Raw genomic sequence first — 22394 nt, forward strand, 5'->3', positions numbered from 1 at the left:
ACGGCAGGCTTTTGAGTGTCCTTGCAAAGAAAGGTGGCTATATTGGTCGCTGATTTGTTTTTGTTTTGTTTTTGAATGTCAGAAATGTATATTTGTGAATGTGGAGATGTTATATTGGTTTCACTGGTAAAAATAAATCATTGAAATGGGTATATATTTGTTTTTTGTTAAGTTGCCTAATAATTATGCACAGTAATAGTCACCTGCACACACAGATATCCCCCTAAAATAGCTAAAACTAAAAACTACTTCCAAAAACATTCAGCTTTGATATTAATGAGTTTTTTGGGTTCATTGAGAACATGGTTGTTGTTCAATAATAAAATTATTCCTCAAAAATACAACTTGCCTAATAATTCTGCACTCCCTGTATATGGATGCAGCATTGAGAGTATTCTGTCCGGCTGCATGACGACCTGGTATGGCATTTCTGGTGTGGGAGCTCAGTCTCTTTGACAGCTCTTGATGCATCCATTGGTATGTGCATGATAGTTTATGCCTTAAGAACCTGTAAGAAAGTGTTTTAGAGGCATAGTATAAAAGTGTTGCATGAATAGATTGTAGTAAAAGGTCCTTATGATTTCTCAGTTTAGCTATAGACAGTAAGTACCAGTGGATTTATTTTTTGCACATTCTTTGACACAAAAACCTGGAAGATGTTCAGATAAGGAACAATTTTAATTAACAGGTGTCTGTACTGTACATATTACACATTTTCCTGACTATTATTATTATCTATCCCTCCATCCATCCAAATACTTTTTTCCATCTCTCCAATGGTGCCTTGTGGGGGCAATTCAATTCAATTTTATTTTATTTTTACAACGCCAAAGGCACCTGTTATTGTGATTTGGTGGCAGCAGCAGCCTGAGCAGAGAAGCTCAAACCTCATTCTCCCTAGGCCCCTTATCAAACGTATCCCCCGGAGCACTGAGATATATCAGGCCATCAAAGAGATACAATATCTCCATTGTACCTTAGGTTTACCCTGGGGCCTCCTCCCAGAAGGACACGTTTGGAATGCCTCACACGGGAGGTTTCCAGGAGCCGACCTAGTTGGAAGGCTGAACTACCGCAACTGTTACCTTGCGATCGTGATGTGCGATACCACTGATTTCCTTTCTGATCCGATACCAAGTAATATCCAGGGTGGTATCGACGATACTGATCCGATACCGATACTTTGTACAAAAACAGATTTTATTTATTGTATCTCAAATTATAGCATCATAATGATTACAGGACATCAGATTACTTCTTCTTATCACTTAATAATGCAGAGTTCATCATATAGAAATAAAAAACTGAAGTTGTGCTATTTGAACACGTTGCCTGCCTGCAGGACTAAAGGACTCCGTGAGAGACTCTCACCCTAGCAGCACCTGTCCCTGTCCTCCTCTTCAGTTCGCCTCAACATACGCTCGTCATATTCTGTGATATGATTTACTCTGAGGTGTTTGATGAGGTTAGTGATGTTGCCACAACCATACATGCCAACCCTCCCAATTTTTCCGGGAGAATACCACCTTTCTCCAGATTTTCCACCCAGACAACAAAGTTGAAAAACCATATCGCAGAATTCATAGCGCGGCCAGCCAATTCCAGTTTCCAACAATGGCGGCAGCGTCTTAGTTTTAATATTACTCTTATTTCTCTTTCTGGGTCGCAAAAAACCTTTTAACATATTTTCAGGTGAGAATGTAGCTGTGTGAACTTCAAATATCTGAGCCGACCGACACATCGTCTTCAAACCCCCACGGGCTTTCACCACTCGGGTTAAACATGATATATAAGTCACTTTGATAACTTAAAAATGTTATTGGTTGGCTTTTTCAGTGTTTTATTTGTTCGTGAGTAAATCGGTTTGGCTGAGATTAAAGTTATTAGATTAGATTAAATTAAATTAAACTTTATTAATCGCTCGGGAGGGTTCCTCCGGGGTTTTCACACAGCTGAATAAACATCAAACAGAAAATGATTAAACAGAAGTGAGAGACGGTCGAGAGTTTACGTCAGCGCCCGGTTATATTTTAGAGAGCAAGGAACAGACGGCAGAGTTTCACTCCACCGAGGGAGCTCGTGACGTATACGTGATGACTTTCTTTAGACCGCGAATGCCGGGTCCTCAGGTGGAAGCAGCCTCTGAATTTGGACACCCCCGCTGTTTCCGGGCCGGCCAATAATAACGGTGACATTTAACGTATTTTATCCGATAAATAAACACTGTAAAATATATTTATCCCCCCAAACAGCCCTTTTGAATGTCTCCCTAATTCTGAGGCCTCAAGGTTGGCAAGTATAGCCACAACACCTCACTTTTTTGCCACATTTATTGCAAACCACGTCTCAGCTGTTTGTGGAGGTAAAATACATCCGCACAATTACGCTCAGCCATTGTCGTGAGTGCGCACGCCAAGGGGCTGCGAGACATTTATACAGCCGTATTTCGCACATGACTATGAAAGGCGGAAGAGGAAGTAGTTCCTTTGAATCTAGAAAATCCGAATGTTATAGTTTCTTTCCACTGTGTTCCTGTTAATGATAAACTACAAATTAACCCTAAATTACTAAAATATCGATATTTTAATGTGAGAAATGATTCTAGAACATAAATGATTGGTATCGGAGGAATCAATATTTCAGGATCGATCCGCACATCACTACCTTGCGATGTGGAGGAGCAGTGGCTCTACTCTGAGCCTATCTTGAATGAGCCACACTGAACTATTCACTTTTCTTTCTGTTCTAGAGGAAAGCCCAGCAAAAACTTTGAGGAAAATTAATCTCCCCGACTTGTTTTTCGGTCACTATCCAATCCATCTGTCAGGATCTCTCACTCATGATCAAATGAGATACCTAAACTCCTCCACTTGGAGAAGAAACTCTTCTCTTACACGAAGTGGCTACTCCAGCCTTTTCTGGCTGACCGCTATGAACTCAGACCTGATTCTCATTCCCATTCTCTCACAATAGACTGCAAATCGCTCCAGTGTGAGCTCGATGCTCACACTACCTGATGAAACCAACAGGACCACATCATCTACAAAAAAGGGACAGATGAGACGATGAGGCCACCAACGCGCAAGCCTTCAGTCACTTGGCTTCACCTAGAAATTCACTAAAAAGGGCACCTCACCAGAAATGAATCCCTCTTATTGTTGGCATTTCAGACAAGCTCTTGTCACAATTGTACACGGTTGTAGCTTGTAACGGGCCCCATAGTCCTTAAGCACCACCTAAGTATACCCCAAGGGATGCTGTTGAATGCCACCCCCAAGTTTACAAAACTCATGTAGACTGGATGGCCAAACTCCCATAAACACTTGAAAATGTGTGAGTTCAATAAAGAGCTGGTCCAGCATGAAAACCAAATTGTTCTTCCTGGATTTGAAGTGCGACTAATGGACAAACTTTCTTTTCCTTTACCCTAGCACAAACATTCCCAGGGAGGCCGAGGAGAGCCGTCTCCCTCTAGTTGGAGCACACCCTTTCAGTCCCCCTTCTTAAATATAGAAACTATCACTCAAGTCTCTCATTTCACAGGCACCACCCCAGATCGCCATGCAACATTGCAGAGGCGTGTCAACAAGACAGTTCTACCACAGCCAGAGTGTTAAGGAACTCCGGGAAAACCTCATCCAGGGGCCCAGCCATCAAACTACCTCAGTGACCTTGACCCCAGTGATGTTTGAGTTCTTCTACAGAAAATGTGTCAGTGGGATTAAGGAGGTCATCAAAGTATTCCCTCCACCATCCAGCTAGTTGAAGTCAGCAGCACTCCACCTGCACCAGAATTGCCTCAAGCCAAAAGTCTGTTTCCATGGCCTCACCAAACTCCTCCCACACCCACGCTGTGCTTTAGCAATCACCTGAGCTGTGAACAAAGTGAAATTTGATTTTCTTTGAAAATTTGATTTTCTTTTTTTGACAGAATGCAGGGGATGGTGGGACCATGTTAACTGTTGGCCCCATGCTGCAGTTGGAGATGTTGTGTCTCAGCCATGTCCTGGATTTCTACACACCACTGGTTAGTAGTAGGGCCATACAGTAGTGCATATTTTTAAACTCATAGCTTGGCTATGTTAGTCACATGATTTGATATCCCTGTGTTGCTGTAGTTTCTACATCATAATAATAATGTAAGTCTAGAATCAGTATCACAATTTACCAGTGATGCTGTCTGAGCATTCAGTTAGCATTAACCAAGAAACAAGCTAATGTTATTAAAAGCAAACATGAACAAATTAACATAAGTTTAATATAACAGCACAACCAAGTTCACAATATATTTATTATATGTATCATAAATATATTAATATATTGTATAAATTAATAAAGAAAACACTTGAAATGCTTACTATTTCTACCAGAAAAGAGTTTTCTATAAACAAGTACATTTTCCCCCACATTGCACAGTAATGGCATCACAAAGACATGATTGTTCAGTTGCAATGTTGATCCTGGACCAACACTCCTGACAACAAAGAAACAACAACACAGGGATGTTAGATACTGTAGGTCTTACCTTGATGTCCGTGGTGAGCTGGAGTGAACCTCTTGGATTGTGGTATAATTAGATTCACACACTCATTGTCTCCAGGGGGTTGAACTAGATTAACCTTTATCCTATATATTACAAAAAAAACCCTAAATTTCTGCTATTGTTTTTTATGTGTTAACAATAAAACACATTGTATGTATGTGTTCCATTTCTGTAGGGCAAGTTTTCAGGAACTGCACAGAGCTTGGCTGGACTGATCCCTACCCTCCACATGATATAGCATGCGAGTATGGCTTTAATGAAAGCCTTCCTCTAGAAGTAAGCCTCTTCCTTCTTCCTTTCATGCTGTAGCACTCAGTCACCCATCGAACTAACTGAACGGGGGGCGGTAACAAAACCTGTCTCCCCACTCGGTTATGTCCCCATGTCTGTTTCCTCCCAGTCCTTGTGTCAAGCCCGCTTCTTAGTGTGTGTCTCATGTTTCCTATTTTTTTGATAATCCCTTGTCCTGTGTTCAAAGTGTTCAGTTTTGCTTCCTCCCTTTCTCGTTGTGTCAGATTAGTTCCAGCTGTGTTTTCCTTTTGTTTCCCATCCCCTCGTTATTCTGTTTTTTTGAAAATGGAGATTTTCCGTTTTCAGTGACCGAAAACGCCGTTTACGAGGGGACAAAAGGTGCAAACGCATAGAAAAATCTGCGTGTACGTGTGAACGTAGCCTTAGTCTTCTGTCTTCCTCTGCCTCTTCTCACACTCTCCGCACATAGAAGGAACGTGCAGGAACCCTGCAGATGCAGGGTGAGGGCTGCCAGTTCAGTTTGAATTAATCCTGTTTACATGGCAGTGTTGTGGCAGTGTTGAAAGTTATGATACCAAAAATGTTCTTGCCTTTCGTCCAATGAGATAAATAGATACATAGTCATGCAAAAATCTGCTGCTGCTGAACTCACTGGATATATTCATGTTTTTCCCAGGTGCACAGCTCCCAGAGGTACTTCCTGTTTGTGAGAATCATGTACTCTGTGGGTTACAGTGTTTCCCTTGTCTTCCTCATCACAGCTGTTGCTATTCTCTCCCTTCTGAGGTCAGTGATGAGAGAATTAACAAACAACAATATCTGCGTACAACACTGTCTGTTACTTTACCAACTGTGTGTGAGGCACAATTATTACAGATGTTATTAGAAAGTAGTTATTTGATTTATTATAAGACATTTACATTATAAGAGCTATTAGGCCCATGACTAACTACCCTGTAACTAAATGTAATATCATTTGAATTTACATGAATTTTTAAAAAAAGAAGAAAAACACCTTATATTGTAAGTAATTTGTAAGTAATTTTAAAACATCCTATGTATTTTTAAGTGCGTGTTGATTACTTCATAATTTCATGGTAATTTCTGGAAAAACAAACAATACTTCCCCATCTTACACTGTAAGTATGCTGTACTGGGGTGCAGGCTGTATAACTTTGAGGTATTTTTCAGGACACAAATAGCACTGCAAGAAATGTAAGTACAGTGTAAGTAATTTAAGTACAGTGTAAGTATTTTTAACTCATAAAATGACTTATGCTATTTGTCAATGATGTAAGTATACTGATTTGTTAGCACTTTTTTTGAAAAAAGTTTTGAAAACAAGAGCATCAAGTGATTTATGGAGATCCTTAGCAGCTAACTCTGGTCTTAATTCATCATTTAAACTATGAACACAGCATCCTGGAGGTTCCTCTGCTCTCATCCCATTTGTCCAGCCAAAATCTAAAAGTCTATAGAAAAAAAAGAGAACCTGTATCTGTGGCTGATTTTTTTTTCTAACTTTCAACACCACCTGTGCCCACTTCAACCTCCTAGGACCTGGCGTCCACATATGTGGGCATCACATTTTGGGTTGTCTAGACCAAAATACTCAATTTTGCTCTACAAGGGCCTGATATCCACTTACGAGGACATTATACTACCATTGTTCCATCAAATTTTAAGACGAATGTCCTCATACGTGGCTCTCATTTTTCTTAGGAACAAAAATTGGGTAAAAAAAAAAAATCTGGTGTTTCTTTGTTTTTACATTGATCGGGTCCCAATCAGCCCAAATATCAAATGGCATGCCGTGGAAGAGTTCAGGTCTTAGGAGGTTAAAGCTTTAAATGATAAGAGCTGAACCATGAAAACAATTTTAGCATGTCTGGTATATGGACTGATTCTTATATAGTGCTTTTCTACTCTCCCAGAGCAAAGTGCTTTATACAACATGCCTCATTTACCCATTCACACAAGCACTTTTCCTATGCTTAAGTGCTTCTTATCCAACATTCACACACATTTATACTCTGATGAATGCATCTCACCTTTTATGCAACTCACTGGTAAATGCTTCAGGCAAAGGTAGATTTGTGAAGCGTTTGTAGAAAAAGAGGGAAGAGTTGGCTGAGTAGTACAGTATTCGAGTCTGCAGGCTTCAACAAACCTTTTAGCTTAGCACAATCATTACAGATCACAGTTATAGATCCAGAGGGTAGATTTATAATCCTTAAGTTATCTATACTTTACAAATGGTTATGTACTGTAAGCATATATGGCCCAAGTGTTGATGACTGATTTTTGCCCTTTTAGTAAAACTCAATATAATTATTTTCTTAACAATAATTTTCTTTTAATAATAAAACATGTAATTAAAGGTCCAACTACAAATCGTCATTACTGTGAGTCAAACATTTGCAGCGTTGCAAAATAACACAGTGCTGCATCTGAATCTCCACTTTATCTGAAATGCCACAAATACGATGAAGAAATAAAGAAATTTTGTTGTTGGAGAAATGAATGCAACATAGGGAATTCCTCACAATATATTTTTATTACAATATATTTGATCTATGAACTGATGACTTCACTAAGAAGAAGAAATTAGCACGTTTAATCACTCTTAAATCATGAAGACTTCAGTTGTCACATTAACCGTCTGAGCTCCAAACCCTAAACTTTTGATATCTGTTGCAGAAAAGCAAAGAACGTTTGTGGAAAAATGTAAATACTCGATAAGTGTCAGTTAATAATTGTCAATAATTACTGTTTTTTTTTCTTTTCATTGGAGTAGAAGTAGAGCCCAAAAGGTTACAAACAAAAATGTAACTTTTTTGTTATGGTAAGGTTTACCAGTGACGATGACCTTAGAGGGTTAAATAATCTATTCTCAATACATAATTTATAATTTAACATGTATATATTATCACCACCAAATATATGCATGTATATACACATTTACATTATCTATGATATACATGTTATCAAATAACATGAACGATTATAACATTTGATCCATGTCTGTGTCCCACAATCCTCAGGAGGCTCCACTGCACACGCAACTTTATCCATGTCCAGCTCTTCCTCTCCTTCATCTTCCGAGCCGTACTCATCTTTATTAGGGATGCAGTTCTGTTCTCAAATGAAGACAGTTTTCACTGTCACATCTATACGGTACTTTCTGTTTTTGTCTTAACAAAGAGAGAGAGAGAGGGCACATGCTATGTTGTGACTTGGTAACGTGAGACGTTTAACAAGACAAGACATTAACATTTAACATGTGGGGACAGACACATTCAGATAATGCTGTGCCACTTTTTTCTTCAAGTTCTTCAATTAATGCAAGTGGGTGATACTGAAAAATGAGTTTACTACTTCACAGCATCAACTGTTGATCCTGTGATCACTGCTGTGCCTCAGGAAGTAGAGCAAGTTATCCACCAATCATGGCTTTTCCCCAGTTTTTATCTACTGTGTTTGTGTCATAGATAAAAAGTGTTTAATGTAAATAGATTATGGATTCAAGCTCTGCACCACTATAGTGACCATTTCTGAATGGTACATCGCTGAAAAGCATTTAATATGAAATTCTTGGATACAAAATGAAGAACATGACACTTTTATTTCATTTTCATGCTGACTGAGCAAATATGACGCGTTGTATGGCAAAAACAAAAATACAAGTAGATGGAACAAGATCGTGGACTTTTATAAATCAGAGAATAATTTTGTTAAATGTTTGCGTGTTTTTCAATTTCAAGACCTTCAGTCTCAGATTTTTAGAATATTTTCTGCTGCACCATCTCTGATCTGAATAAAATGTTTAAAGTTTGTTATAATGATTGTTTTTCATTTTAGAATCTTATAGTTTTTAAGATATACTTTTTAAAAGGTTTTCACACTTTCATGCTATTTTTTCTTTTCCTTTTTTTGCAAATTGAAATCTGAGGCTGAGTTTGAACATGAACATTTTGAAAACTACTAAAGATAAATGTGGGTTTTATGGAGTGATGAATCCCAAGAGATCAGGAAAGAGGCACAACAGTAAGAGTCATCTGTAAAAGATAGTGGACGCTGTGCCGTGGTTGGTTCATTTCAGACTGGGGTTGTTGGGGATCTTGTCAAAATTTAGGGAATTATGAACATAGTACTGTCAGATTTTGATCCACCATCTGTTTCCTTGTAGAAAGAGTCTGATTGGCAGCAAGTTCATATTTTAGCATGACAATGATCTCAAACACACTGCCAACACAAACACACAATGAAAAAATATCAGTCAGGGTTTAGCCTCCCCGGAGCGCAGACCTCAACATTATTGAAGTGCGATCATGTTTAGAGAGAATGGAGCAAAAGGCAGAAACATGCAAAGAAGAGCTTTGAATCTCCTTCAAGCATGTCAGTGAAGGACATTCAATGTCAGTGACCTCCCCCCCAGTCATAAGTGAGTCATCGCAGATCAGATAGGCCGTTTCTCTCAGTCACACTCCCCCCAGATCACACTATCACTTCCCATGTTGGTGACCCTGCAGACCCCCAGCAGAACAGCGGAGTCCGTGGATTAGAGTCCTTCACACAACAAAGCCACTCTAAGAAGCCTGGGTACAGTGAACCATCATTTGGCACAGAGGAAAAAACAACATGAGGACCCACTCCCTGACTCTGAGGTGCAGGGAAGCTACCCACTTGTCCACCAGGGAAAACCCCAATATGCATGCAGCGAATCCTGAGGAGCCCACCACCTTTCACATAGGGGATCTTCAGTGGAAATAAGTCCCATCCCTCTCCAGAAACCTTGTTCCACAGCCAGAATTATGCGCTGAGATGAGCCCAGCTATATATAGTCGGTATCTCCCGACCTCACACACCAGCTCAGGCTCCTTCCCCACCAGAGAGGTGACGTTCCCTGTGCCACAGGCCAGTTTTGGAAGCTGGGCATCAGAATGCCAGGACCTCTGCCTCTGACTGCCACCCAATCCAAAGAGTATCAAACCCCTATAGACTCCTGTGGTAGTGGACCCATAGGAGAATGGACACAGAGCCTGGTCAGGCCATACGGATTAAGGCTCAGTCACCAGACCCTCACTCTGGAGCCTCTACGCCGGGCCAAGCTCCAGGGTAGGGACCTGGTGACCCTGTCCCGGGCAGGGTACACAGTGCAATAAATCAAGCCTCCAGGATTGCTCTTTGTCTGGCCCTGTCACAGCCAAGGTTTTTGGAGGAAAATATTAAGATGAATCACACTAAGATTAGCTGCACTGATCAGTTTTTCGCTGAGCTTTTTCCTCACCTACAGTGTTTAGAGCTGAGCATCGCATATTTCTGGCATGTTTCCGAAGAACAGTTGCACACTCGCCCATCTGTGTCACAAGAAAAACCTCTGACAGCAATGATTAGTGTAAGAAGGAGGAGACGAATCCTCAGGAGATGATGCAACAGCTATAACATTAGATTACACCAGCACAAGTAGATAAGTGCTGGAGGAAGAATTCAGATGCAACATATAAATAGACCACAAGTCCAAGTATTGCAGTGAAAATGTCAGCAAGCTGTACTTCTATAATCCACTGTATATAATATAATCACTATATGATTATATAATGCCAATTTAGAATCACCAGTTAAAACTAGCATGTATGTCTTTATACAACTGATTCACGTCACCTGTGGGAGATCTAACTGATAATGTAATTTGGGGAGTTACTGTTACACTGTATTATATTTTGGGTCCACGTACCACCTAGCATAATGTGTGTGGTGGATTAAAATGGGCAATATTCATCTTCTACCACAGGTCAGAACTCATAATACAACAGAACTCGTTTGTGGGTCATTTTTGGCGAGAGTCGAGTTTTTGGCAATATTTATCAGTTGTTACCAAATGTGTTAATGTTTAAAATACTGTAGAAACACTAATGTATCAGTGAATAATGTTTCAGCTGTCATCTTTTCTTTTTAAAATCTAGTTTTAGTTTAGTTTTATGTGGCCATGATAACCCTCCAAAAGTTGATTCTGTTCATCTGGACGTAGCGTTTTCACAGGTTTTCACAGGAGGCTGACGACGTCACCTGGATGATGACGAAATGTTTCTCCCACTGAAAACATCCAGATGAACAGAAACAACTTTTGGAGATTTACTCACCTGGATGATTGAGAATGCTTCAAGATGACCATGATAACGCTGAGTTACACTGTGTGCACTGTGCCAGACACCTGCTTATCTTCTCTCTGCCCTCTGCTGCCCCCTGAAGGTCAGTTGTAAATTTGCCACTGTGCTGTCTAACTACTGCATCATGGCCAACTACAGCTGGCTGCTGGCTGAGGGCTACTACCTGTACAAACTTGTCAGCGCCTCGCTGTTCTCTCAGAGGAAACACTTGTCGTGGTACATCATCCTTGGCTGGGGTATGACAGCTCAGTAGCAGTCACTGTTACTATTCTTTATTATTATTTTTCTTTGTTTCACTCTGTTTATTTGGATGTCAGTATTTTGCTGATCTATATAGTCCTCTTATTGATAATAGCAGAAGGTAAACGCTAACGTTTCTCTCGTCTTCCAGGTTCTCCAGTGATTATCATGAGTGGCTGGAGTTTTGCTAAGTACCTCCATGAAGATGAAGGGTAAGCTCAACACATATTAAACTGTATAGTACAAACAGTACACATGATCACATGTTTTTGGACATTAAAGGAATAAATGTAAAATGATTACATGCTGGGAATAAATACCTCCCTTTCTTCTGATTCCTAGGATTTCTCTTCATTTCAAATATCAAACTGTTATTTAAAATACAGGAGTTTATGGCCATATTAAGTGCTGTCATTAGCAACTTTGAGTGAGATGGTGATGAAATTCAGAATGAAGATTGTTACATGACCCATCTCTCTTGTATGAAGGAATATTAGCACCACGTCAATAAAAATATTTGGTAGCACTTTCTATTACAAGTCAGTAATAAAGAGGTAATAGTAGGGTAACAAGGAGAAACAAGACTCTAATAATGTGGTAATTGTTACCACTCAGTTACCTTTGGTAGTTTCTGTGTAATAGGCAGGAAACAGAGCTGCAGAACACAAAGCTGGCTTTTTAAATTTTTAATAACAAATTAATAACCAGGTAATAATCTTTTCAATTCCGTTTCACTTCAATTTTATTTGCACAGCACCAAATCACAACAACAGTCACCTCAAGGCGCTTTATATTGTAAGGTAGACCCTACAGTAATACATACATTTGTGGGTCAGCTGCCTGCTTGCAAAATGAAAAACTTTAGGTTTTGAAAGAAAAACAATGTTAAAGCAAGCGTGATGTAACTGGTAGACCTTTGAGCAACAATGTCACAGATACAGACTGTCCTATTAGAAAAATGCACCGTCATAATTTGTGTATAAAGTAAAATCATTAATTCATCCTTTTAATTTTCTGCCCAATATAACATTTTGGAATATTTCATTTAGAAATAAACCACTACAAAGTTTACTGTGGGTGGATAGCGCTATTCTGAGTACACCCTCACCAATTGTTGAAAACTGGAGTGCTCAATTTATGGGTAAATACATATATAAGTGCTAAAACAGGAATAATTTCCCTTCTTGTTACTATAACTGATTCTAAAGTACAATTTTACTAACCCAGAGGAACAACTGTAATCTTTATTTTTAGATTTTTTCCCCAAAATAGTATTTCAACTTTTTTCTCATAAGAGATTTTTGATTTTAATCTCCAAATTTTGAGTTAATTCTCAAAATGATCTTGTTTTTTTTTTTCTTAATGTGGCCCTCATACTCCATCGTACGTCTGAGACAGGATACATCTGTATCAGCAACAGACTAAATTGGAAGATCAGAAGCTTTATACAAAAAGGGGACGAGTAGAAAAGCTGAGAACCTTCAGTGTTTGTAAAATTATGGACAATATCTATGACTAATTTATGGTCTGCATAGTGTACAGTGCTGGGAGAGCAACACTGGAGCTGCTGACATCAAGAGACTGAAAAAACGACTGTCCCTGAGTCTCATCTGTCAGATTATTGTTGTTGTTGTTGTTGGTGGTGGTGGTGGTGTTGTTGTTGTTATTGTTATTATTATTATCACCATCATCATCATCATCATTATTATTATTATTGTTATTATTATTATTATTGTTGTTGTTATTGTTATTATTATTATTATTATTATTATTATTATTATTATCACCATTATTATTATTATTATTATTATATATCCCTTTAAAAGCAGGATACTCAATGTTATTCTCCACAGTTAGGGATTGATTGGATTGGGTTTGGGAATGTTAAACTACCACATATAGGTTGGTGGAATCAACTGTAAATATTTTGTGTCTAGATATTTTTGGCCATATATTTAATTCAGTAGCTTGAAATCCTGACCAATTACTGTGACCAGTTACTGTCACTGACATCGTGTTTGTTTATGTTTCCTCTCTTAAGTTGCTGGGAGATGAGAAGGAGTGAATGGATCTGGTGGATTCTCAGACTTCCTGTTCTACTCTTCATTATAGTCAGTTCTTCCTTATGTTGATCTTTCTGTAAAAAAATGATTGCATGCTCTGAAAGCTTCCTTGTGATTGTTCTGGACACTAGCAGGTTGCTAAGGAAACCAGAAGTTCATGCAAACTTCTGGTGACCATAATACAAGGACCTACAATCTACTGACCAAATGGTATTGGAAGTGCAAAGAGTGCAACACAAACCAGAAATGGAGAACATTCGCCTTCACAGTACAAGTTGTATCTGTGAAATGTGTTGGTCACAAACTTCAGGTGCAATTTGTACTTTGAAGACGAGATTTCACGGTTTCTGGTTTGGATCACACTTTTTCAAGTTTCACTATAATTCCATGAAAATGGAATGGCCAGACAAGTCAGGTTCTTCCTTGTATAAGGAGAATGTTGGTGTTCTCCGGCAATCACTTGACAGCCATTCACAGAAAGTTGTGGTGGATCTTTAGTATTAAAATTTCTGTATGGCTGTAAATACTTAATCTTTTATGATAAGCATAGACACAGTTTCACTTTAAGACATTATTAAAACTGTGGGTTATGATATAATTAACTATTGGGCCAGTGATTTAATGGTTCCAGAAATGAGCGCAACAGGAAACAGTCACATCAAAAACAACAAAGCAGAGATCCAATAAAGAGTGTTTACACTGTAGCAAGGCAGCAGTTTCTAATAATTGTGTGAAAGCATCATTCATCCCAGGGAGCAGCGCCTGAAGCTGAAGCTCTGCCTGCTTTGTTTTCCAGGTGAACTTGTTGTTCTTCCTGTGTATCCTAAAAATACTGGTGGCCAAGCTAAGGACACAAGACATGCCCGGCAATGAATTCAATCACTACAGGTGAGTGACTTACTTCAGTTTTCTATTCCACAGAACTGTGAAATGGCCCCAGTCAAAGCTAACCAGCTATTATGTGAAAGAGACTCTGAAGCGCCTTGAGGCAATTGTTGTTGTGATTTGGCACTACATGAATAAAATAAAACCGAATTGAATTAAAGAAGCTGGGTGGTGCAAAACGTTGTTTCAATGAAACCTTTTACTCCAACGTTTGTTTGCTGAAGGCAAGAAATGAGATAGAGGACATACAAACTGTATGTGTGGGGTGGCTGTAGTTCAGGTGGTAGAGCAGGTCAGCCACGGTCAGTGGTTCGATCCCAGTCTGCTCCAGTCTGCATGTCAAGTATCCTTGGGCAAGATACCAACCCCATGTTGCTCTCCCAACATGGGGTTGGTGTATGGTGTAGAGTGTGAATGGTGTATGAATGTTAGATAGAGCACTTAAGAGCTTAGAAGAATGTGTGATTGGATGAATGAATTAGTTGTATAAAGCGCTTTGAGTGCTCAGACATTCTTCACTGACGTGTTGAAGGCAGAGAAGTTGTGGTGATGCATTTTATGAGTGTATAAAGATTAATCTGGCTTTTATGTGGAAGAAGTAATTGGTTTCAGCTCACCTAGCAGAAAATAAGAAAAGCCTCTTTTATTCAAAAAAATGCTCATAGTTCAGTAACATTGATTAAACAGGTCCAGTGTTCGTATCACTACTCAAATAAAAGTATGAAATATTAAATTTGCATTTAAACACCCATGTGATTTACTGATGTAGAAAGTAATTTGTGAATCATTACATTACCTTTACTTTGTAATAGTACCTGGGCACTTGCAGTTAACAGTGTAACACTAAACTTTTCAAATGCTCACAAATCTTTTTCTTTTTAGTACCTTCGATCTTAGTAATACCATAAAGCTTCCACCTAAGTCAGAACGCTCGGAAAACGTTATGGTGACAAGAGGAAATGTAATTACATCTAAGCCTGCTCTAGGTTGGAAAGTAGCAAATGGACTGACACTTGGAGAGAAAAGTTTGCTACAGGCATCATTCACCCATCCACACACATATTTGTACTATACTTTATTCTGTGGCTTTAAGTGTTTATTAACTATCTATGCAACTCCAGATGAACACAAAAGCAGCAGCAGCACTTTTTTTTATTAGTAACTATAATGTGATTCCTGAATTTAGTATTTGTTATAAATTTTTACACTGTAGACAAATGCAATATGATTACAGTAATGCAATACTTTGAGGGTTTATACACCACAGTAAGCTCACCATAAAAGGTGAGCTACTTCCCCACTTAGCTCTAGCTGCATGTGTATAAGATAATCATTCAGGTCCTACTTGACTATGTCGGGTTTAACCACTGTAGCAATGGAAGAAGTGTTTGAAAGACATGAGTTAGCCACTGGATTCCTTCATACTCCTGTCACAGTAATAACATTTGTGCTTTGTTGTTTTTTTTTAAAGTGGGACTAAGTGAAATAGTTGAATCTGAGCAATATGAACATGAACTTTATCCATTGGATACATCTGGGACATTATTATGTCCCGGATGATCAGATCATGTTGTTGGTGTTGGGGTGGAGGTGGAGGTGAGACTGCTTCATAACATAGTCAGATCAAGCTGCTGAGGTGAATTTGTGCAGCTGAGCAGTTACGCCCTGTGTTGCAGTTTGCAGCTAGATGTGTTATTTTATTTAAAATCGAATGCCCTGACTCACAGAACCTGGAGAAGAAAACACATGTACGTTCATCCTTAACATTCGGGATGAATCGGTGTTGTGGAGTTTCTGTGTCACTCAACCTTTTGATCAAAATTTTAAAAAATGTTAGCTTATATTCTAAAAATGGGCAAAAGGGCCGACATCTGCTTCAGTTTTGATTTGAGGTCCATTTGTGTTTAAGTTTGCTCTTTTTGATCACAGGTTTTTATTTTTTCCCAGTGGTCTGTGTATTATTATTTGTCTGATATTTTCAAAGAGGTTTGTAGACTTTCTCACTTTAATTCTAATGGTTCATACACTGTTATTCTTCAAACAACAGGAAACTTGCCAAGTCATCCTTCCTCCTGGTGTCGCTCTTTGGCTTACACTACATTCTCTTTGCTTTCCTTCCACACAAAGTCCGTGGCAGGACCTATGAAATCTGGAACTTTATTGAGCTGGCTTTTGCTTCTACTCAGGTACAGTAAAGCCAACTGTAAGCTGTTGTCTAATCACCACCTTTAATTTTCTCCTAACACAGAAGTCTATTTGTACACGGCAGGAACATTGGTGTGTATTTGAACAGTGCATTTGTTCCTGCAGTAAAGAAAGTGTTCTTTAAAGAATCATTTGCTGCATTCAGCAGCTTCATTGTATGAGAGACTAGAACAGGAAGCTTCTAAAAATATCCACATGCACTAACAGCAGCCTGTCAGTTATGTTTCTGTATGTGTTGTTTCAGGGATTTGTCGTAGCGCTTCTGTACTGTTTCCTGAACGGGGAGGTAAGGTTTATTTTTCCCTTTATACCCATGAAACATTATGTTGTCATTTCTAGATGTAAGCTTACTGTTCACATGCAAAATTACAGAAAATAAACTTTTCAAAGTCTAATTAGCAGTGTGGTGGTTGTACCATCCATCCTAGAAACAACCTGGAAATAGTCCAACTTTAAAAATGACTGAACACATTAGGTAAACAGCTGGCACAGAAACAAACATTGCATTTATATTTAATTGCAAAAGATTCCTAGAAGAAATCACTTTGATTTATTCGGTACAGACCAAATAAACAGTCGTCCAAGTTTTTCTTAAAGAGCTTACACAAAGGCAGGGCAAGCCCAGATCTGTACAATAACAATATATGAGATCTTCACTATTTGTAACAAGTGTCACTTTGCCTGGAACCACTGCATGTGTGGACTGCAGGCTTCATAACATTTTTCTAAAAGCCTGCTTTTAGAAAAATATGAAATAAAAACTAAAATTGCCCAAACTGGCCATTTAATAAAGAATCACAAGGTTAAGGTTCTTTGATAGTCCTGGTCCCAGTGTTAATTTTTCTCAGGCTCATACAACATCTTTCCCCATGTACACCCAGGAATTTTTACAGTTTCAATTCAACTTACTGTTGAACCTCCTGGAGTTTTGGCACTTTTACACCAATCAGTACACAAGACATTGCTGACGTGATTAGTTCTTGAAAAATCAAATGGAAAATAATAATAATAATAATAATAATAATAATAATAATAATAATAATAATAATAATAATAACAACTAGGGCTGTGTGATATGACCAAAATCTCATATCCCGATATAAGGCATTTATCGTCCCGACAATAATATATAATAACAAAAGTTTTACATTTTCTGTAAATTCTGTGAATCTCGGGCAACTCGACTTGCGTGACGTGTTTTCAGCTCAGCGTGTGTATCTGGACTCGAGTGTTACATAAGTTGTAACGGCCTCAATTCTCTTTGTGAGTATTTATTCCACGCGTGCTGCGGGGAAAAGCCTGTTCTAAGCTTCTAAATTTGTTTGTTTTTAGCACCTGACGGCTCTTTTTAGCTTCTCTTTTGTAAACACTCTGCATTCTATGTCATGTGATTCCGTTTATTTTGAAAAATCTAAACAGGATCTTCAGCTTTATTGTGAAAGGTTTATGTGGAAATAAACAGTGGACGACAGAGCCACGCGATGGTTTTACCGTCGTTGTTGCTAACGACAACGCATAAAAACAGTCGTTTGTCCGTCCGTAGTGTGGTTATATTAAATATAAGAAAAAGAGAGAACGTCTTGAAACTCCACAGTGACCATCAAAACGATAAAATAAATATTACCTTAAACAGTTTACTTTGCAAAACAAACAATAGCGTAATTTGAAACATAGACGTTTTCATATCATCATCCGATATATGTGGTTATATCGAACAGCCCTAATAAAAACAATAATAATAATAAACCCATATAGTAATTAATATGTAATATCTGGGAAAGTAACACTTGGCTTTTAATTTTATGGCCAAGAAGTGAGGAACTGGTGCAATTTAAAAGTTTAAATCCACAGAAAATATTTCTTCTTTATCACCATTGTGACTGTGTTTAATCTTAAAATATAACTGCGAGCCAACTTTTCCCCAGTGTAGCAATAATTAATAGCAATAATTGTTCTCCAGGTGCAGAACGAGATCCAGAGGAGGTGGCGGAGGTGGAAGATGAAGCACCGCGTGCAGTTGGAGCACAGGAGGAAGTGCGGCAGCATGAGCCAGAGCGGGGGCTCTGAGCGGGGCCCCACCAACATCACTCTTCTATTTAAATCAGCCTCCACACCCGAGTCTGGTCTGGTGTAGCATGATACGAGGTTCCTCAGCGAGAAAAATACAAGATGATGTCTTCTCCATTTTAGACACAAATGTGTGCAAAGAAGGCAGAGCAACAAAACTAAGTACACTTTTCCAAATGTATCTGAAATATATATACAATCCTCATACACTCACATGTTAAAATATCCAGGTAAATGCCTCTGAACGGGATGTTTGCATCATGACACAACAAATGTAGTACTATACACACACACACACATATATATACACTGAACAAAAATATAAACGCAACACCTTTGTTACTGCTCCCATTCCCCATGGGATGGACGTAGAGACCTAAAATTCATTCCAGATACACAATATAACCATCCCTCCCAAACAGTGGTCACAAATCAGTCCAAATGTGTGGTAGTGGGCACATCTGCTATATTGAGATAATCCATCCCACCTCACAGGTGTGCCACATCAGGATGCTGATCTGACATCATGAGTAGTGCACAGGTGTACCTCAGACTGCCCACAACAAAAGGCCACCCTGGAATGTGCAGTTTTGTCTCACAGCAAAATGCCACAGATGCCACAAGCAATGAGGGAGCGTGCAATTGGCATGCTGACAGCAGGAATGTCAACCAGATCTGTCGCCCGTGCATTGAATGTTCATTTCTCAACCATAAGCCGTCTCCACAGGCGTTTCAGAGAATATGGCAGCACATCCAACCGGCCTCACAACCGCAGACCTCGTGTAACCACAGCAGCCCAGGACCTCCACATCCAGCAGATTCACCTCCAAGATCGTCTGAGACCAGCCACCCAGACAGCTGCTGGAACAATTGGTTTGCACAACCAAACAATTTCTGCACAAACTGTCAGAAACCGTCTCAGGGACGCTCAACTGCATGCCCGTCGTCCTCATTGGGGTCCTGACCTGACTCCAGCTCGTCGCCGTAACAGACTTGTGTGGGCAAATGCTCACATTCGATGGCGTCTGGCACGTTGGAGAGGTGTGCGCTTCACGGATGAATCATGGTTCACATTGTTCAGGGCAGATGGCAGCTGAGAATGTCCCAGTTCTTGCATGGCCAGCATACTCACCGGACATGTCACCCATTGAGCATGTTCGGGATGTGCTTGACCGGCGTATACGACAGCGTGTACCAGTTCCCACGAATATCCAACAACCTCGCACAGCCATTGAAGTGGAGTGGACCAACATTCCACAGGCCACAATTGACAATCTGATAGACTCCATGCGACGATGTGTTGCACTGCATGAGGCAAATGGTGGTCACACCAGATACTGACCGGTTCTGGGTCCCCAGACCCCCAATAGCGCAAAAAACTGCACATTCCAGGGTGGCCTTTTGTTGTGGGCAGTCTGAGGTACACCTGTGCACTACTCATGATGTCAGATCAGCATCCTGATGTGGCACACCTGTGAGGTGGGATGGATTATCTCAATATAGCAGATGTGCCCACTACCACACATTTGGACTGATTTGTGACCACTGTTTGGGAGGGATGGTTATATTGTGTATCTGGAATGAATTTTAGGTCTCTACGTCCATCCCATGGGGAATGGGAGCAGTAACAAAGGTGTTGCGTTTATATTTTTGTTGAGTGTGTATGTATATATATATATATATATATATATATATATATATATAGTTTCCCATTCATAACTGTACAGTGTGTAAATGATGAAACAACATTATTTGGATATTGATAAGTATCTAAATAATTCTCTTCAGTGTCAGCCAGTTTCTGTTGGCTCGGTCTGACCTCTGCTAAAGCAGGACACTGAGTGGACCTCTCCTGTTTGTTGTTTGAATATTTTAATTGAATTATCTGATGAATGATAATGCTGCTGAATATGAAGTCAGTTCTGTGGTTTTAGGAAGTAGAATTCTAGTATTTTATCTTTCTTAGCACTAGTTATATATAATATGTTGCAACATGCAGGATCTTGTTAATGTTTTATGAGAACTTGCAAAATAAAATGTGAGAATGTGTAAAACATGTTGAAAAAAATTAAATGCTAATGTAACAAGTGTCACCTGGCAGTTTGTTGCTCTCTGCCAGGTGATTGGCTGAAGAGCTGTGAAAAGGTACTGAGTGTGGGGTGAGGTCAGCGCTCTTCTGTGGAAAAAACCCAGAGGCGATTAATTGACTCAGGTGCGAGTGGGTCTACTGTCGGTAAGAGACTTTTGCCATTTTGTTTGGATCATTTGTTATTGTAGGTGCTGATTTTTGATGTGTGTCGTTGGACTTTTTTAGTGTGACCACGAGTTTTAATGGAAGAACTGATCAAGCCCTAGATCGACTGCGCGCAGGGAGACTGATCAGTATTGTAGGTATATTGAGTGTGTTTTAGCTTTTGAATGGTTTCATAAAATTGATATTTTATTGGGTAATATTTTAATCGATAGTGTTGTTTGTGTTTTTCAGCTGCGCTGTCTCTGATGTCCTTTTTTTTTTCGTTCTTTTGATTGATTTGGAATTTTGTTTGTGTTGTCCGTCCAGCTGTAAAGACGGTTATTGATTGGGAGTGAGTTGTGTAAGGGCGGACTAACCTCCTTCTTTGTTTTTTTGTTTATTTGTTTGTGCCACTTCCCTTTATATTCCAGATTACAGGTCATGCATAGCGCTGCTTCCCAGCTGTGCTGAGACCCGAATTATTTGCAGAGCGTGCCACAGGTGAATCGATTGCAGTGTCGCTAAACGGGGTGTAACGCTTTGCAGTGTTGTGTAATTTTCACACCATTTGTGTGGTAAGTCTCATGTGCAGCTGGGATATCAGCAGGATGTGTTGTAAGTCCGGTCTGGAAATAACTGGGAATTTGTATGTTTAATTAATGTAATAAATAAATTATTATTGGCTGTGGCTACAATGTAGCTGCCATCACCAGTGTGTGAATGTGTGTGTGAATGGGTGGATGACTGGATATGTAAAGCGCTTTGGGGTCCTTGGGGACTAGTAAAGCGCTATATAAATACAGGCCATGAGATGGAAAAAGATAGTGTGCACTCACCAGGTTGGAAAGTTATTTCCCAATATCTAAGAATCTGGGATTCAATTCCATTTTATTTATATAGCGCAAAGCACAACAACAGTTGATTAAGGCGCTTTATATGGTCAGGTAAAGACCCTACAATGACACAAAGCTCACCTTAAAGAGGAAGAAACGTCCAGCAGAACCAGACTCAGGGAGGGGCAGGGCCATCTAACTGGAGCAGACTGGAGCAGGACAGATAAAGGGATGTGTCCGAGTCTGTTGTGGTGAACAGAGAGCTAATCATTAAAGTAAGTCTACATAGGTAGACTGTAGGTAGTAAAATGTTCCAGCCGTGCCCTACTGGAAGGAGACTGGGGCAGATCCATGACTAGGGATGGGTATCGTTTAGGTTTTATCCGATACCGGTGCCAAACTGGTACTTTTGAAACGGTGCCGGTGCTTAACCCTTTAGAGCCGGCCGCTCTGTTTTGCGTAACTATTTTTAAATCCCGGTAGCTCTGCAACCACGTAAGCTAGCGCAATAATTTTTTTTGCATATGAAACCGGAGGAGTTGTACTTACATCTTATGCCATCAGCTTGTCCTCGGTCACAGTTTCCTTCCACATATAGCTTTGCAAAAACTGCATAAAAAGCACTTGCAGCAACAAAAACACAATATTCCAGAAACACGCTTTGCCGATCCGATCAGCTGTTCATAACACTTCCCACGTTGGAATAGACGTCAGCCCGAAACCGGAAGTGACGTCATTTTCGCCGAAATGTAGTTTTTTTTACCATCAGGGCCTTATGAGCCTATACTGGTGTTTTTAAAAGTTATCTTTGACTTTATGACTTTCTGTGTCTTTTCTGGGATGCTTAGGACTCATATTGCACTGCTGGAAATAGTTTATTTTGATGCATATGCTGCTTTTTTG

The 22394-nt window shown here is 39.5% G+C and overlaps 1 protein-coding gene and 1 long non-coding RNA gene across 2 annotated transcripts in view; both read left to right on the plus strand.

Annotated features, from left to right (window-relative positions):
* Window positions 1-19839, plus strand: part of sctr (secretin receptor) — a 31856-nt gene extending 12017 nt beyond the window's left edge. Inside the window, exons 3-13 of the mRNA XM_026144909.2 lie at window positions 3932-4027; window positions 4719-4819; window positions 5472-5581; window positions 7840-7972; window positions 11048-11201; window positions 11357-11417; window positions 13247-13316; window positions 14065-14156; window positions 16201-16339; window positions 16603-16644; window positions 18319-19839. Coding sequence (XP_026000694.1) covers window positions 3932-4027; window positions 4719-4819; window positions 5472-5581; window positions 7840-7972; window positions 11048-11201; window positions 11357-11417; window positions 13247-13316; window positions 14065-14156; window positions 16201-16339; window positions 16603-16644; window positions 18319-18492 — 1172 coding nt within the window. The 3' untranslated portion in view covers window positions 18493-19839. The remainder of the gene's footprint in view (window positions 1-3931; window positions 4028-4718; window positions 4820-5471; window positions 5582-7839; window positions 7973-11047; window positions 11202-11356; window positions 11418-13246; window positions 13317-14064; window positions 14157-16200; window positions 16340-16602; window positions 16645-18318) is intronic.
* A 32-nt stretch (window positions 19840-19871) lies between these two features.
* LOC145421030 (uncharacterized) lies at window positions 19872-21367 on the plus strand. Its single transcript, XR_013902294.1, has 2 exons — window positions 19872-20658; window positions 20740-21367. It is a non-coding gene; the product is annotated as an uncharacterized LOC145421030 (long non-coding RNA).
* Window positions 21368-22394: the final 1027 nt, after the last annotated feature.

The sequence above is a fragment of the Astatotilapia calliptera genome, chromosome 16, assembly GCF_964374335.1.
Source record: "Astatotilapia calliptera chromosome 16, fAstCal68.1, whole genome shotgun sequence".
NCBI lineage: Eukaryota > Metazoa > Chordata > Actinopteri > Cichliformes > Cichlidae > Astatotilapia > Astatotilapia calliptera.